The sequence below is a fragment of the Cynoglossus semilaevis genome, chromosome 9 (genome assembly GCF_000523025.1).
Source record: "Cynoglossus semilaevis isolate Cse_v1.0 chromosome 9, Cse_v1.0, whole genome shotgun sequence".
NCBI lineage: Eukaryota > Metazoa > Chordata > Actinopteri > Pleuronectiformes > Cynoglossidae > Cynoglossus > Cynoglossus semilaevis.
In genome coordinates this window covers 11333692-11347098 of record NC_024315.1, presented here as the reverse complement: position 1 = coordinate 11347098, position 13407 = coordinate 11333692, and the positions used below count along the sequence as shown (strand labels likewise).

The window sequence follows — 13407 nt, the reverse complement described above, 5'->3', positions numbered from 1 at the left end:
TATGTCGCCTGTCGAAGTGTGTGTGCCTAATATGGTTATACTTTCATGGACTATTTTTTTATATCTAGAATATCTATCAATCTATCAGAGTTGCAGTATATTGATGATTAACAAATTCATATCTGTACTTGTTAAAGTTAGGTAGGAAATACGACTATTTTTTTGTGCCACGGAATTTGCCGATCCAACGTCGGAGGAGGAGGATCCTGTTGTGGCGAGGTCCAACTCAAATGTGTATGGAGTTTTGAGCTGAGGTGTTGGTTACAGAGTTTTTAATCAGCGAAAACAGAAAAACTACAGCGAAGACTACAACAATCACCATTTGATATTTCTCAAATTTCTCAAAAACTTTTCATTTCTTTGTTTCTGTCAACTTTCACCCCAGGACAGAGATCTACGACCAGAGGAACTGGAAGGTACAAAAAAAAATCATCTCAATTAAATTGTTAACTAAATATATCTTTGTGTTAAATTACTAATGACTTTTATTTCAACCTTGCAGAGCTGCGTGAGGCCTTCAAAGAGTTTGACAAAGACAGGGACGGCTTCATCGGCTGTAAGGATCTGGGAGAGTGCATGAGGACCATGGGCTACATGCCCACCGAGATGGAGCTCATCGAACTCAGCCAGAAAATCGGTAAGTTCTCAGAATTCACAAACACAAAAAGGAATGAAGAGAAAAATATGGAATATACGTAGATAATGGATGGAGGTCACGTGGCTGCAAAAGTGATGCTCCACAAAAGAAACCCATTTCATTCCTATCCCTGAAACTGAATAAATCTGACAATAAAAACCACATGTTATGTATGTGCACTAACATGATTGCCCTGCAGGTGGCGGTAGAGTTGACTTTGAGGACTTTGTGGAGTTAATGGGTCCAAAGATGCTGGCTGAAACTGCAGACATGATTGGAGTGAAGGAGCTGAGAGATGCTTTCAAAGAGGTTTTCAATGTTACAGTTTCTTTGAAGGCACGATTCGTTCTTCTGTCCCACCTACATCTAAAATACATTGGATTTTCTTTCCTCCCACTTTGTGGCCCAGTTTGATTCTAACGGCGATGGGCAGATCAGCCTGGGGGAGCTGAGAGAAGCCATGAAGAAGTTGATGGGAGAGCAGCTCAATCACAGAGAGATTGACGAGATCCTCAGAGATGTAGACCTCAACGGAGACGGACAGGTGGACTTTGAAGGTCAGTAAATGTCAGGATCAAGTCAATGACCGTTGGTTTTTTGATTTTGCACTAACAATTGTCACGTTCACACAGAGTTTGTCCGGATGATGTCTCGCTAACTCTTCACCAAACTTCATCCCGCTGCACCGAACTCCACATGCACCGGGATTCTAATTTTTTCTTTTTTGTTCTTCTTGTGTAAAATACTTTGTCTGTACTTCAGCTCTTCTTTAACCTCAAGTGATGGAGAGTCCCTTCAGTGTGTCCACTGTGAGTGTAAAGTACAACTGACATGTAAAGAGCAACGATCAAAGCTGTGGTCTGTTTACACGTTAATGAACTTAAAAGTGAAATCTTTGGAACCAGTAACAACATGTTTTCACTTCAATCAAAGGAGTCGCAAAGTGTTAGAACTGAACTTTTAAATATGCAAATGCAAACACAAACAATTATGAAAACCGGCCAAAATAAGGGATATACTGTATGGTATATACCAATGATGATGAGGTTCGTGGCTGGTGAGGCACTGACTCCTCTGGAGTCAGATTTACAATTGTGAGAACCGAAAAGAGCATCTTAATCACTATTCATCCAACAGCATCACCTGGTAATGCTTCATATCCATCAGCATTCCTCTTTCAATGACACTGACAGCAACACAAACATGTACACAGGAACATATTTGTCCGACAAAGAACATTTCTTTTATACAAATGGATAGAGCACCAGTATAGAAATGAGTGCAGCACAAATGTAATTTTGACCATCAGTAAAAAAAAATGCAATTATTTTTCAAACTTTAGATTCTGGTACTTTAATCAAATGTTGTCTATCAAAATGATAAGAAAAAAAATTAGGCCAAAAATTTAGTTATCAAATACTTTTTATCCCATCTTATTTTTAAAAAACAAAAACGTAAAACCATTTTTGGCCTTACCTTTACTTAGAGATGAAGTCCATGGTCGTGTCTGTCGGTTTTCCCTCACCTTAGCATTGTGGCGCTAATGTTTAGATTCCGTTGCTCATCCAATGCCAAATCGATCCTTGAATTTCCAAAAGTTTTTAAAGAAATCTGGCTTTGAATTTACGTGGCTGGTCTTTCATGTCTGCTGAGGCTTCTTTGGAAAATTTTCAGGTCACAGTATCCCGAGTTAGTCCAGACGTTATCACACGATGAGCATAAAAGACGAGAAGAGCAGTAATGGCGGTTTCTTACAGGACATCTACACAGTCTTTTCGTTTGTACCACTCCATTTGAAAAAAACTACTCTTCTGTCCCGCAGTTTGAAGCTAACCTTTTAGCTCCGGCGTTGGTCTTCCATCACTTATCACTTTCTGTTTGGACCAGAAGTCCAGTTTTGAGAAATATTTTCATCTTGAAATACAATCCATGGTGAGTCGAACCAGGCAGAGCACAGAAAGAGGGGTTCTTCACCTACTACTGCAGGGGTGGCCAACCAGTCAAGAGGCTGAGAGCCACATGTTTAAAATGCTTATTCACCATGTAACAACTGGGAGGGTGCTGTTTTATATACATAATAAAATGCTCTCTTTTAGACAGTTTCTATTAAACGACTGGTTATATTTTGATAAAAATATATAAAGTGTAACTAACAGAGAACACAGGGGAGCGAAATAGTATATGCAGAGAACAGAACACATCAAAAATCCCCACAAACAAACAACAAGGTTTATATAACCAGGTGTGACGAGTGAGGCCCAACGAGCCACACAGGACACAGGTGTTTGTCATTAACTAACGACCAGGGAGACAGGCCTGCAGAAGGAACAACCAGACAACTTTGTTTGAGGCAAACCTACCGTCGAGTCACGGACACAAATGAATGCAGAGATAGTTTTGAAGAGTTTTATCGTTGGAGGTGTTTTTTGTTGTGTGGACACATCAGTCTGATCCTTGTGTTTCTTCAACTTTATGTACATTTAATGCACAACAAAATCCTGTGTTTTTCTTGTACACATAAAAAAATGAATAAAATATCATTGAATTGAAAATACATTTCTTTGTGATTTTTTTTCCCACTGAATTCCTGGTTTTAAGTTGAAGGCAAAATGCTCTTGAACGTTTTTGTTGTTATTGTAACTAATTTGTTATACAATAGCAATTGTAAAACAAACTCTGCTCTACCTCATCATGCAATCTATATTAATGCTATATTATGTAAGTATATATGGAAAATGTCTTGTTAATATTAATATAACATGAACAAGACATTGTATTTATTTACTTTATAGCATTTTGTTTAATATGTAGGAGCATTTCTTTTAATGTTTAATGGATTTTCATGATTAAAAATACACCATATTTATCAACATAAAATCTTCTGGGACATTTTTAGAATTACAATGGGTGCACACATTTTCATATCCCAAAATATGGTACTTTTTACTTTTGGTCCCTAATCCCTAATCCTTTCCCAAACCTAGCCCTAATCTAACCCTAACACTACCTTAACCCTAATCCATCATTATAAACCCTCCATTTTATCATAGGAGACTGAACCACATTCTTAATCCTGGCCCTATTCCTCACCATATCCTTACCCTATCTTTAATCTTAATCTCACCCTTACTCTATCCCTAACCCTTAACCTAAAATTTAACAAACCCTAACCCTAATCCTAACCCTAATCTAAACCTAACCCTAATCCTTAATGTTAACCCTTATAATCCTAACCGTGATTCTAACCCTATCTTTCATATAAAACTATTGTCCTATCCCTATTCTTAACCCTAACCCTAACCCTTCGCTATTAACCTTATCAAATAGGGCATCACTTGTTGGGGGTTGGGGGGGGGTGCTCCTGAAAGGACTGATGTTAAAAGGAAATAATGACTTAAAGAAGCACCAAAGACAAACAAACTTATGTAATGCAAATGTGTTTTTTTTTTTTGATGACTTAAGTCACTATTTATTGGGAGTTAAAGTATCAAAAACATTTAAATCAAATTATAATGGATTTAAACTGTTAAATGTGATCATGAATGCATCATTATACATAAATACAATTTGTAAACATCAGTAAAATGACTATTTTATCTAGTGTGTTGTGCTGTGACTTCATTGGCAAGGGAGACCTAATGTAAAAGCACTGACATCCGTAGTAAACTGGTAACAACATAAGCAACAACAACAGTGACAAGAAGACAACAAAAACAATGGTTTACAAAAACAGTAACAACAGTAGTAACGACAGCAATTTCTTTTCAATTTCTAAGGTCACGGCAAAAGTCAAAAGAAAACCGGGAAACCTACAGGCAGATATGAAAAAATTTGAAAAGATCGAAAGCGTTCTAGTACACAAGATTCTACAAAATAATAAAGCTAATAGTACAATTTAATTTATTCTCAAATTGTAAATACAGTTTTGTTAGCAGCCTCTGCATCCTAATTTAAGAATTTAAAAAAATTACATTTGCTTATTAGTTCTTGTATTTTTTTTTGTTTTTTGTTTTTTTACAATTACATTTGCTTATTAGTTCCTGTTTTTTTTTTTTTTTTTGTTTTTTTACAAAACTCCCAAATCTACATCTCTAGAACATGAAAGAAGCCCCTACAGATGTTAATGATTCTTTTAATGATACTTTTAATAATACTTTTAATGATACTTTTAATGATACTTTTGATAAACGTAAATATAGAGTCACGTAGAGAAAAATGTAATCTCTAACTTTCCATAATCTAATTCAAATCTTATCTCTAATCTTACCCTAAACCCTTATCCTACCTCAACTCTTAATCCTATTGTTAAAGCCTAATTTTAACCCTTATGACCCTAATCCTAACCCAATTTTTTAACTAATCTACTACTACCCTAACACTAGTCTAAACCTATTCTTAAACCTCACCATAACCCTAACTCCTAATTTAACTCTAATCCCAATCTAACCCTAACCCTAACCCTACTCTAATCCTAATCCCTATCTCTAATTCAAAAAGATACCATTACAGTAAAACAGAAAGTGTAAAGAAACCAGGAAATGAATATAAAATAAATAGACAACAGAACTATGAAAATAACTATATGACAGGTGACAACCAGTAAGCACAGTACACAGTACACAGTACACAGTACACAGTACACAGTACACACACCAAACAACTCTGGACAACTAGCAGAAGGACTGACAACAGTGTTGGAGGCCAAATGATTCCAAAAGAAGAAATGAGAAATAATGAGATGTACAAAAGGATATAAACAACAATTTGTAAAAATATATAGTTTCTCCAACAGAACACCATGCCTCACTTGACATTGACTTATTTTTGGTTGGTTGGTTTTTACTGAACACTGTTAAGGTTCCACGATACTTCACTCATAAACGTAAACACTCTCTAACCTTTAACCTCACTCACTCTGTCACTGTGGGGGGGCAGATGATGAGTGGAGCCTGGTTTCTTCCTGACTTGTTCGTACAGGGGCTGAAGAACGGGTGGATGGTGTCCGGAAACTTATCAGTGAAGGTGTAGATGAGGATGCGGGCCTCCACGTTGTAGAAGGACAATAGGCCTTTGTCACAGTCCACGTAGACTCCGATCCGGGACGCCCGGGAAGTGACGCTGATGTTGGTTGACGGTTCCGTGCGGAATGCATACTCGGTTCTGTCCCGCAAACTGAGGAACCAATAACCGTGGGAGGGGCTTACAGTGATTTTTCCTTTGCGATTAACAGAGCAGCTCGCAATTCCGAGATCCCAGTCGGTTTTACCTCCGACCTCCACCTGTAGAGGGAGCAGTTTAAAATGGTTAACATTTTTTTTATTTCTTGAATATCAAATACCAAAGCATTCATCCCAGTCAGATACATAAACGTTTGAGCCCTTTGGGTCTGAAGTAAAGGTCTGGGGTCAAATGGGATCTAATCTGCCGCTGACCCACCTCCCAGTAGTGTCTTCCAGAGCTGAAGCCTTGGTGGGCCAGAACACACACCACCCGATCAAAACGCTCTGGATATTCTGGTACCACCTGCTGGCGGTCTCCACAGAAAACCTGCTTCCCATCGGCAGAGATGACCAGACGAGGATGTGCAGTTCTGTGATCTAAGGTGACGTCAGCTTTAAGGAGAAAATCTGAGGGTTAGTGGGAAAGTGGCAAAAACAGACGCTAACTGTATAAAACCCAAACGAACACAACTGTTACCTGCATATTCCTGAACCCTCTTTGTTTCTGAAGGAGAAGAAGAACTGTTTATTTGTTTGAATGTTTGGACGAATGTCAAGTCAAATAAAACAAAAACAAAACAATGGTCCTACTTGGAATAACTCTGCTGACGGTTTGTTCTGTCATGGATCTGTGGTCTGGTAAAGAAGAGCAGAGACAGTGAAAACGGTACTGCTGCTGGTCTATATAGCTAGCTAGCTGTCTGTCTGTCTGTCTGTCTGTCTGTCTGTCTGTCTGTCTATCTATCTATCTATCTATCTATCTATTTAACTAGCTAGCTAGCCATATACATGTGAGTATTTCTTTGGCCCATTGTGTTGAATGTCTGGCTGAAGACTCACAGATTTCCGGAAGCTTCTTCACCTCCTCTTGAAAACGCTCCACGACTGACTCCACACTTCTGAGAATCTGCCCTGTGTTCGGTTCTGACACTGAGACATTGGTCCAGTCTTTGGACTGAAGAGGAACCGACAGAGCAGCGGATATCTGCAGAATGAGAAGGTGATCACACCTGACTTTGACAGTTTGGGTTCTGGTTCTATGTCTGACGAGAACAGTGACGGGAAACCTTAACACATAAAGGCCTCCGTGTTGCGGAGAAGTCAACCACATGTTCACCGTCTTTTATTTGCTTTGATTCCACTGATACCTTCAGGAAGTGGAAGCAGTCGTCAGAAACCGCCAACTCGCTCAGTACGTCGCTGCGTCCCTTCAGCGCAGAGATTTCGTCCTGCAGTTCTTTCAGAAGAGTCTGTGCTTTGTGCTCAGCTGCTCGGTGGTTCATCGCGATCATCTGTTCGCGTACAGTTATTTAGAATATTATTTCATTTTATTTTTGTATCTCAATCTGTCCTGTGTCACGGGGCGTTTTTTTACCTCTAAGACCTGAGTCTGGCAGCGCTCCACGCTGGATATCAGTGCAGAAAAGGCACTAACTGCTTCCTGTGTTTCTTTTTCTGCAGCAGCCTGGATAAATATCAACGTCTCAGGTTTAGATTTCAAAACATCAACATCTGATTTCTTGAAATGAAGTAAACTATATAAGCTGTTTGTTTAAATCTATAGAAGATAGAAGATGCCAGGGGAAAAAGACATAAACACCCCATAAAGGCAATGACCACACTTCAACCTCTTAGAGTTAGTGAATGTCCTCAAGTGTTGAAGTCAACACCCTAGGGATTTATCTTAGAGAAAATGGTCTTTTGATTCCAAATGCCATCTCAGTTTCGCAGGCTGAGTTTGCTTGTCTTCTATGGTGTAAAATGTCAGGGGTCAACTCTTAACTGGGGTACAGATTGTTCTCAACATTTCTTGGTTTGATGAAGGCCCCAGACCCACAGAAAAGTAGTATGTGGCCTACTTTTGGGTGATGACCCACTAGTTGAGAATCACTGCTCTTCTTTGCCCCACAATGGGCTGCAACAGGAGATGCCATTAAGTAGGTGGTTCCACTGAGGATTGAACCCAGAACCTTCTGCATGTAAGGCAGGCATGATAACCGTTACACCACAGTAGTGAGATTTGAGCTGCTACAGCAGACTGATTGTCGTCGCTCGGTTTACAGATGAACACGCTAACCGATCGAGCCACAGAGACAACAGAATGGAATATTTACAAGTGGAACACAGGGCCAGAAGGTGGCAGTAATGACACAAGATTCAGAATCGCTTGTGTGACTTTCATCTTTCGACATGCTCTAGGTTGTGGGTTCAACTCCCACTATCCTAATGAGTGAGGAACTGACCTGGATTTGTTGGATGCAGCTGTGGATTTCGTCCACCTTGCTTTCTCGGGCACAGATCAGATTCTTCACCTCCAATTCTTGGATTCCCAACTGGGACTGAAGAACACAATAACACGTCTATAGATCTCACCACCAGAGGTCACTCATTCTTACAAATTGCCTAAATAGGATTAAACATAACAATGAGTGCAGTAAATGGCCATTTGAGGGCGACGTTGCTGCTGGATGTGAGTGTGAGTTAAAATCACCATACCCTGATGACTACTTTAAGAGAAAATATATAATAAAGCAAAACACACACACACACACACACCTTCTTGATGAGCCACTCCCTTTGTGCTGGCAGGATGCAGTGTCCAGAATGTTCAGTTGTTTCCACACAAAGACCGCAAATGACGGAATTGTCGGTGCGACAGAAGTATTCCAGGCCTCTCGTGTGAATTGGACATAGAGGTACATTCATCAGGGCGGGGTCGGCGCTGCACAGAGAGAGTCTGTGATTGGACAGCACAAAATCCTTTGAGCACAATCTGTTTTTAATTTTTTTTTTTTTTTGCTCTGGAAGAACAACCGAGTCAAGAAGCAAAGCCCTTCCCTCCTTCTATGGCACAGTAAAAAGTCTAGAACAGGGGTGTCAAACATACGGCCCGTGGGCAAAAAACTGGCCCGCTAGGGTGTTCAATCCGGCCCGCTTGATGGATTTTGAAAATAAAGAAGATACACAAACATATTAAATATACTTGTGCTGATTTTTGTAAAATTATTATTTCATTATATTTGAATAAATAATAATAATAATAAATATTAAATATACTTGTGCTTCTTTGCATTAGAAAACAAAGGGGAAAAACATGGATTTATTGAAATGTATAATTTATTATGTTGTGATTGTACTGCTGCGGCCCACTTGACATCTAATTAGGCTGTATGCTGCCCGTGAGTTAAAATTTGATTGACAGCCCTGGTAAAGCAACTTTTTAGAGGGTGTGTGTGTGTGTGTGTGTGTGTCTGTAGGTCTCACCTATTCGCAGCTGTGTGCTCCAGACTGTGGTCTAAACTTTGTGATTGGCGCGCCAGACGACCTTTGACTTTGTTTTCGTTTGGGTTCTGAGGTTCAGCGGGATTGAGCTGCTGAAACCGGGTCATCAACTCGGTAAAGATGCCCTGGGGCATTTCTCCCGGCTTCTGGACCAGAGTGAGGGTGCTGCGTCTTTGGAGGTGATGTAGTGAAGGAGGTGGAGTGGAGTCCATCATTGCTACCTCCTTGGTCACCTCCTTGTAGCGCTCGGTGATTTCCTTCAGGGTGTGGTTGATGTGCAGATCTGGCAGCTTCCGGAACGACTCCTTACACATGGGGCACTGGTACGTCTTGGCACCTCCTCCGGCTCCTTCCCAGTAAGAGGAGATGCAGCTCTTACAAAAGCTGTGTCCGCACGGCGTGGAGACGGGGTTGTCGAAGACCTCCAAGCAGATGGAGCAGGTGAACTGGTCGTCAGACAAGAAAGGGACAGGAAGTGCCATCGTCGCCGGTCAGCAGGGGGCTTCAATCACCTCACACTGGAATCATCAGTCCAACAATGAAAGAAATCAAATAGAAAAATAAATAGGTTAATGCCAAACTTGGAGATCATTTTTCTTCACTGCAGTGGGTCAAAAATCAGATGTGTTTATAAAAGGACTCTGTCATAAATATGGAAATCTGTGAAAACAGATCCAACCCAATATATGAGCCTTCAAAATAAAAGACTGGGTCAATTAAATGTTATTATTATGTAAAGTGACGATTGAGAACAGAAGTTCCAACAGGGTCTGAACACACAAACATACACACACGCGCTCACACACACACACACACACACTCAGCAGCAGCTGCAGAAGAACCAGTGGATCCTGTTTCCAAAGTAAAGGCTTGAACACTTGGACCATATTTGAAATAGTTAGCCTGTGACTCAGTCGATGACCTGTATGGAAAAAATAAACAAGTGAGTTTAATCCAGTACTTCTCAAACAGTGGGTGGCAGGGGGGAGAGGTGGTGCAGTAGGGGCCGAGGAGGGGGTGGCGGTGTGGGGGCTTGGGCGTGAGAGGCTTCCAGTGAAATATGACATGCTGGAAGTGTGCCGCTGATGTAAAGCGTGAACAATAAACAAGTCTCCAGTCATTAGGTGGCAACAACTCATACAGTGGTTTGTACAGATAAGAACATTGATATGATCAGGTTCTCTATTTCAATTCGGGGGTGTAAAAAATATTTCTGGCTCCTAGGGTATGAAAATATTTATGAACTGCTATTTTAATCCAAGTACAATCTGATCATTTTTTCACTTTTCACATCTTTACTTTATTTGACCGTCCTGTCTGTAGTCTGTATGCGTCTGTGATTAATAATGTCTGGATGATGATAAACATGAGACATAAAAAAAGGTGAAACAACATCTGCCCGGTCGCCAATTGGTTTGTGGTCCCTATTAAAAAATAAGACTTAGTCTGTGGTTTAACCTTTGACCTCTTTGCATCTTCTCACTCATTTAACCCCAATTTGATACATTGTTATTTCATCGGATTTAATCTCTGCAAATGAACTGTATCTCTGAAACTCGGCAGTGCCACTCTCTAGTTCACAGGGCACAAAACACAGTCATCTAGAACAATTAGTATCATTATTATAATTGGTGTTAGGGTGAAAAAAACAGATGACAGTGTGTTACGTGACACCGCGGAGCCCAGGAATAAACTTGTAAAGGTTATAGAGGAGCAGGAACAACACAATTATAGGGGGAAAAAAAACAAAAAAGAAATAATATTTATAACTACAAATTCACCCAAAATGTTTTATAAAAAACAAATATTCATAGACACCCCCTCCACCCACGAACTCTCGCTCTCTCACACATGCACACAAAACCACTTGCTTTAATTGCGTAAAAATGTTTTTAATCTAAAAAAAAAATAAATAAAAAAATCTTGTTTCTTATCATTTCTGTCTGATTTTCTCACCTGTTCAGACTGAAGTCTTCCGTCCTTCCTCCCTGCTCCTTACCCTGGCATGTGTTTCCTTCTCTTCCTGATGCTGAAGAGCTACTGACTCCGCCCTGCACCTCCCCCCCCACCCCCCCCGCAGACCTAACCAGTCTGACCTGTTGGTTCAGCGTTATTGTCTGACGGTGGCCACAGCAACAACTCAGTGAAGACATGTGGAGTGACAGAACAGCAGGAAATAAAGGGTGTTAAAAAAAAATGGCACCCTGTTGTAATCAGAAGCAACTGTTAAGCCTGGTTAACACGACTGAAGCTCCGCCCACTTGTCGCTTCACTCAAAAACCAAATGAGATAAACAAATATCTGAAACTATAAACAGCAACTCTGACTGCAGCTTTACCATCAAAGACCAGAAGACAGAGTTTAGATGAGACGTTTTTATTAAATCAGAGTTTGACACAGACGATAAACTGAAAGATGACCATAGGGTTAGGGTTAGGGTCAGGACTCGGGTTCGGGGCTCAGCTTAGCTCAGCTTTGGGCTTCACCGCCGTCTTCATGGTCTCCAGGTATTTCTACGGGAGGACAAGAAGACACAATGTGTGGACCAGTCCTGGGATTTGGATCTAGATCTAGATCTTAAGACGCAGGTTCTCACCTCTAGGTTCTCGTAGTGCTTGAGGGTTCTACAGTGAGTCATCTCTGCGGCTTTACTTCCGCTGAAGAAGCGATTACAGGGCTTACAGAAAAACCCAGTCTTTGGAACCAAGAACTCCAGACCTGAGGAACGGGACGCAGCGATTCAGGTGTGAACAACTTCTCCAACACATTTAAATGTTGTCATGTTTGGACAAAAACAGAATTAAAGACATAATCGCTGAAACATGAAAAGTCCTGCAGCAAAGTGAGAAACAGCCGCAGGAAGTGTAGGACAAACAAAAGGACTCGTACCGACAGCCTTCATAGGGTCAAAAGGAGGGAGGGGAGAGGAAGGGCAGATGGGAGTTTTGGTCTGCACCGTAGCCTCTACAGTCTCCTGTGATTGGTCCTCTTGACTTCCTGTAAATAAAAAAGAAGTTTGTGAAATTTGTGACAAGTAAAGTGCGTTACCGGTGGACACAGGAAGTCAGACACGGTACCAGTTTCCGCCGCCGTGGGATCCGAGGTGACTTCAGTAACTGCTGCGGGGACCACCGCTGGGGTGGCGGAGTCGGTGGTTGAGGCAAGGTCAGCTGAAACTACGAGAGCAGGGTCGGCTGGTGAGGGGGACGGAGGAGGGAGTTTGGTCTCTGTGACGATCAAAGACGTTTCTGGAAAAAAGAAACGTGAACTCTTGTTATTCTGGTTTCATAAACTTAGGTTCAGACCTGGGTTAGGTTAACTTTAACCCATTTGTGGAGCCAACTGAACAAAAGCTCAAGTTTAAATGCGTTTAGTCGGTTCCATGGTGTAGCGGTTAGAAAGCCTGCCTCTGAAGCAGAGAGGGTTCGGGGTTCGATTCCCAGAGGAGCCACATGCTTGGTGTGTTAACAGTATATCTGCTGCTAACACAAGAAGTTCCCAAATATGGGATCAGTATAGTTCGAATTATTATTATTTACTTTTTTTAGTTTTTGTCTGTCTCAGAATTGAGGAGAAGGAACTTGGAATTTGGTTTTCTGACTTGATGATGTGAAGCCCAGACTGCAGGCCCACCGTTCTGGCTCAGTTCTAGAGAACCATCAAGTCCTTAAAAGTCCACGTTCTGTGAATTTCACTATTGTGGGACGAATAAAGGACTTGTTTCATCTTAAAAAACATTTGCAGGACTGAACAGCAGTGACACAGTACCAGCCTCAGCTGCTTCTGCTTTATCTCCGTGTGCTTGTGTTGAGGGAGGAGTCGCAGAGGTGGAGCACATCGGAGCGACGACAGGTGAGACGTCAGAGGGCTCCATCTTCACAGGTTCAGATGACGACATCGCCGTTGTCTTTGTTCCTGCCGTCTCTGACTCCGCCTCCATAGGTGTGTCCTGGAAAACAACAACAGTAACAACAACAACAACGATGATGAAGACACGTCTGTTAGGACACTGGCCCAGAAAATGATGATGTCATTGGCTGAAAACTGGTGTGTGTGCCCTCCCACAGGCCAAACAAAGAGAATCAGTCACTTGAATGGGTGTGTGTGAATGGTCTCTGTATGTGACCCCGAGTGTAACCCCGCCCTCACCCGATGACTGCTGGGATTGGCTTCAGCTGCCCCATGGTCCTGGAAACATGGTAGAAGATAAATGAGTGAATGCTGTTATTAATACTCCAAAAAATCAGCGATTTTGGCACACAGACTAAT

At 41.3% G+C, this 13407-nt stretch overlaps 3 protein-coding genes across 8 annotated transcripts in view; 1 reads left to right on the top strand and 2 right to left on the bottom strand.

The window, feature by feature from the left end:
- The window catches only part of LOC103383872 (calcium-binding protein 2-like), a 3559-nt gene extending 1764 nt beyond the window's left edge, over positions 1–1795 (top strand). Inside the window, exons 2-5 of the mRNA XM_025058935.1 lie at positions 386–416; positions 503–637; positions 837–946; positions 1047–1795. Coding sequence (XP_024914703.1) covers positions 386–416; positions 503–637; positions 837–946; positions 1047–1202 — 432 coding nt within the window. The 3' untranslated portion in view covers positions 1203–1795. The remainder of the gene's footprint in view (positions 1–385; positions 417–502; positions 638–836; positions 947–1046) is intronic.
- Positions 1796–4695: 2900 nt separating this feature from the next.
- On the bottom strand, positions 4696–11164 carry LOC103383873 (E3 ubiquitin-protein ligase TRIM39-like). 2 transcript variants are annotated; one of them, XM_008317191.2, is made up of 11 exons: positions 11095–11164; positions 9121–9656; positions 8413–8593; positions 8100–8195; positions 7232–7321; positions 7005–7148; positions 6697–6841; positions 6448–6492; positions 6335–6361; positions 6074–6249; positions 4696–5916 (listed from the first exon to the last, which is right to left on the bottom strand). In XM_008317191.2, the coding sequence occupies exons 2-11, from the start codon at positions 9618–9620 to the stop codon at positions 5548–5550; spliced, it is 1773 nt and encodes a 590-aa protein (XP_008315413.1). In that variant the 5' UTR covers positions 9621–9656; positions 11095–11164; the 3' UTR covers positions 4696–5547. The 2 variants fall into 2 exon arrangements, with proteins under 2 accessions (XP_008315413.1, XP_008315414.1); XM_008317192.2 differs by having other exon boundaries at positions 8413–8578.
- Positions 11165–11498: 334 nt separating this feature from the next.
- LOC103383898 (zinc finger protein 638-like) overlaps positions 11499–13407 on the bottom strand; it is a 9189-nt gene continuing 7280 nt past the window's right edge. For all 5 annotated transcript variants that reach the window (XM_017035498.1, XM_008317223.1, XM_025058479.1 and 2 more), the window contains 6 exons: positions 13288–13326; positions 12907–13087; positions 12216–12386; positions 12028–12135; positions 11735–11856; positions 11499–11651 (listed from right to left, as the gene is read on the bottom strand). In XM_017035498.1, coding sequence (XP_016890987.1) covers positions 11598–11651; positions 11735–11856; positions 12028–12135; positions 12216–12386; positions 12907–13087; positions 13288–13326 — 675 coding nt within the window. In that variant the 3' untranslated portion in view covers positions 11499–11597. The remainder of the gene's footprint in view (positions 11652–11734; positions 11857–12027; positions 12136–12215; positions 12387–12906; positions 13088–13287; positions 13327–13407) is intronic.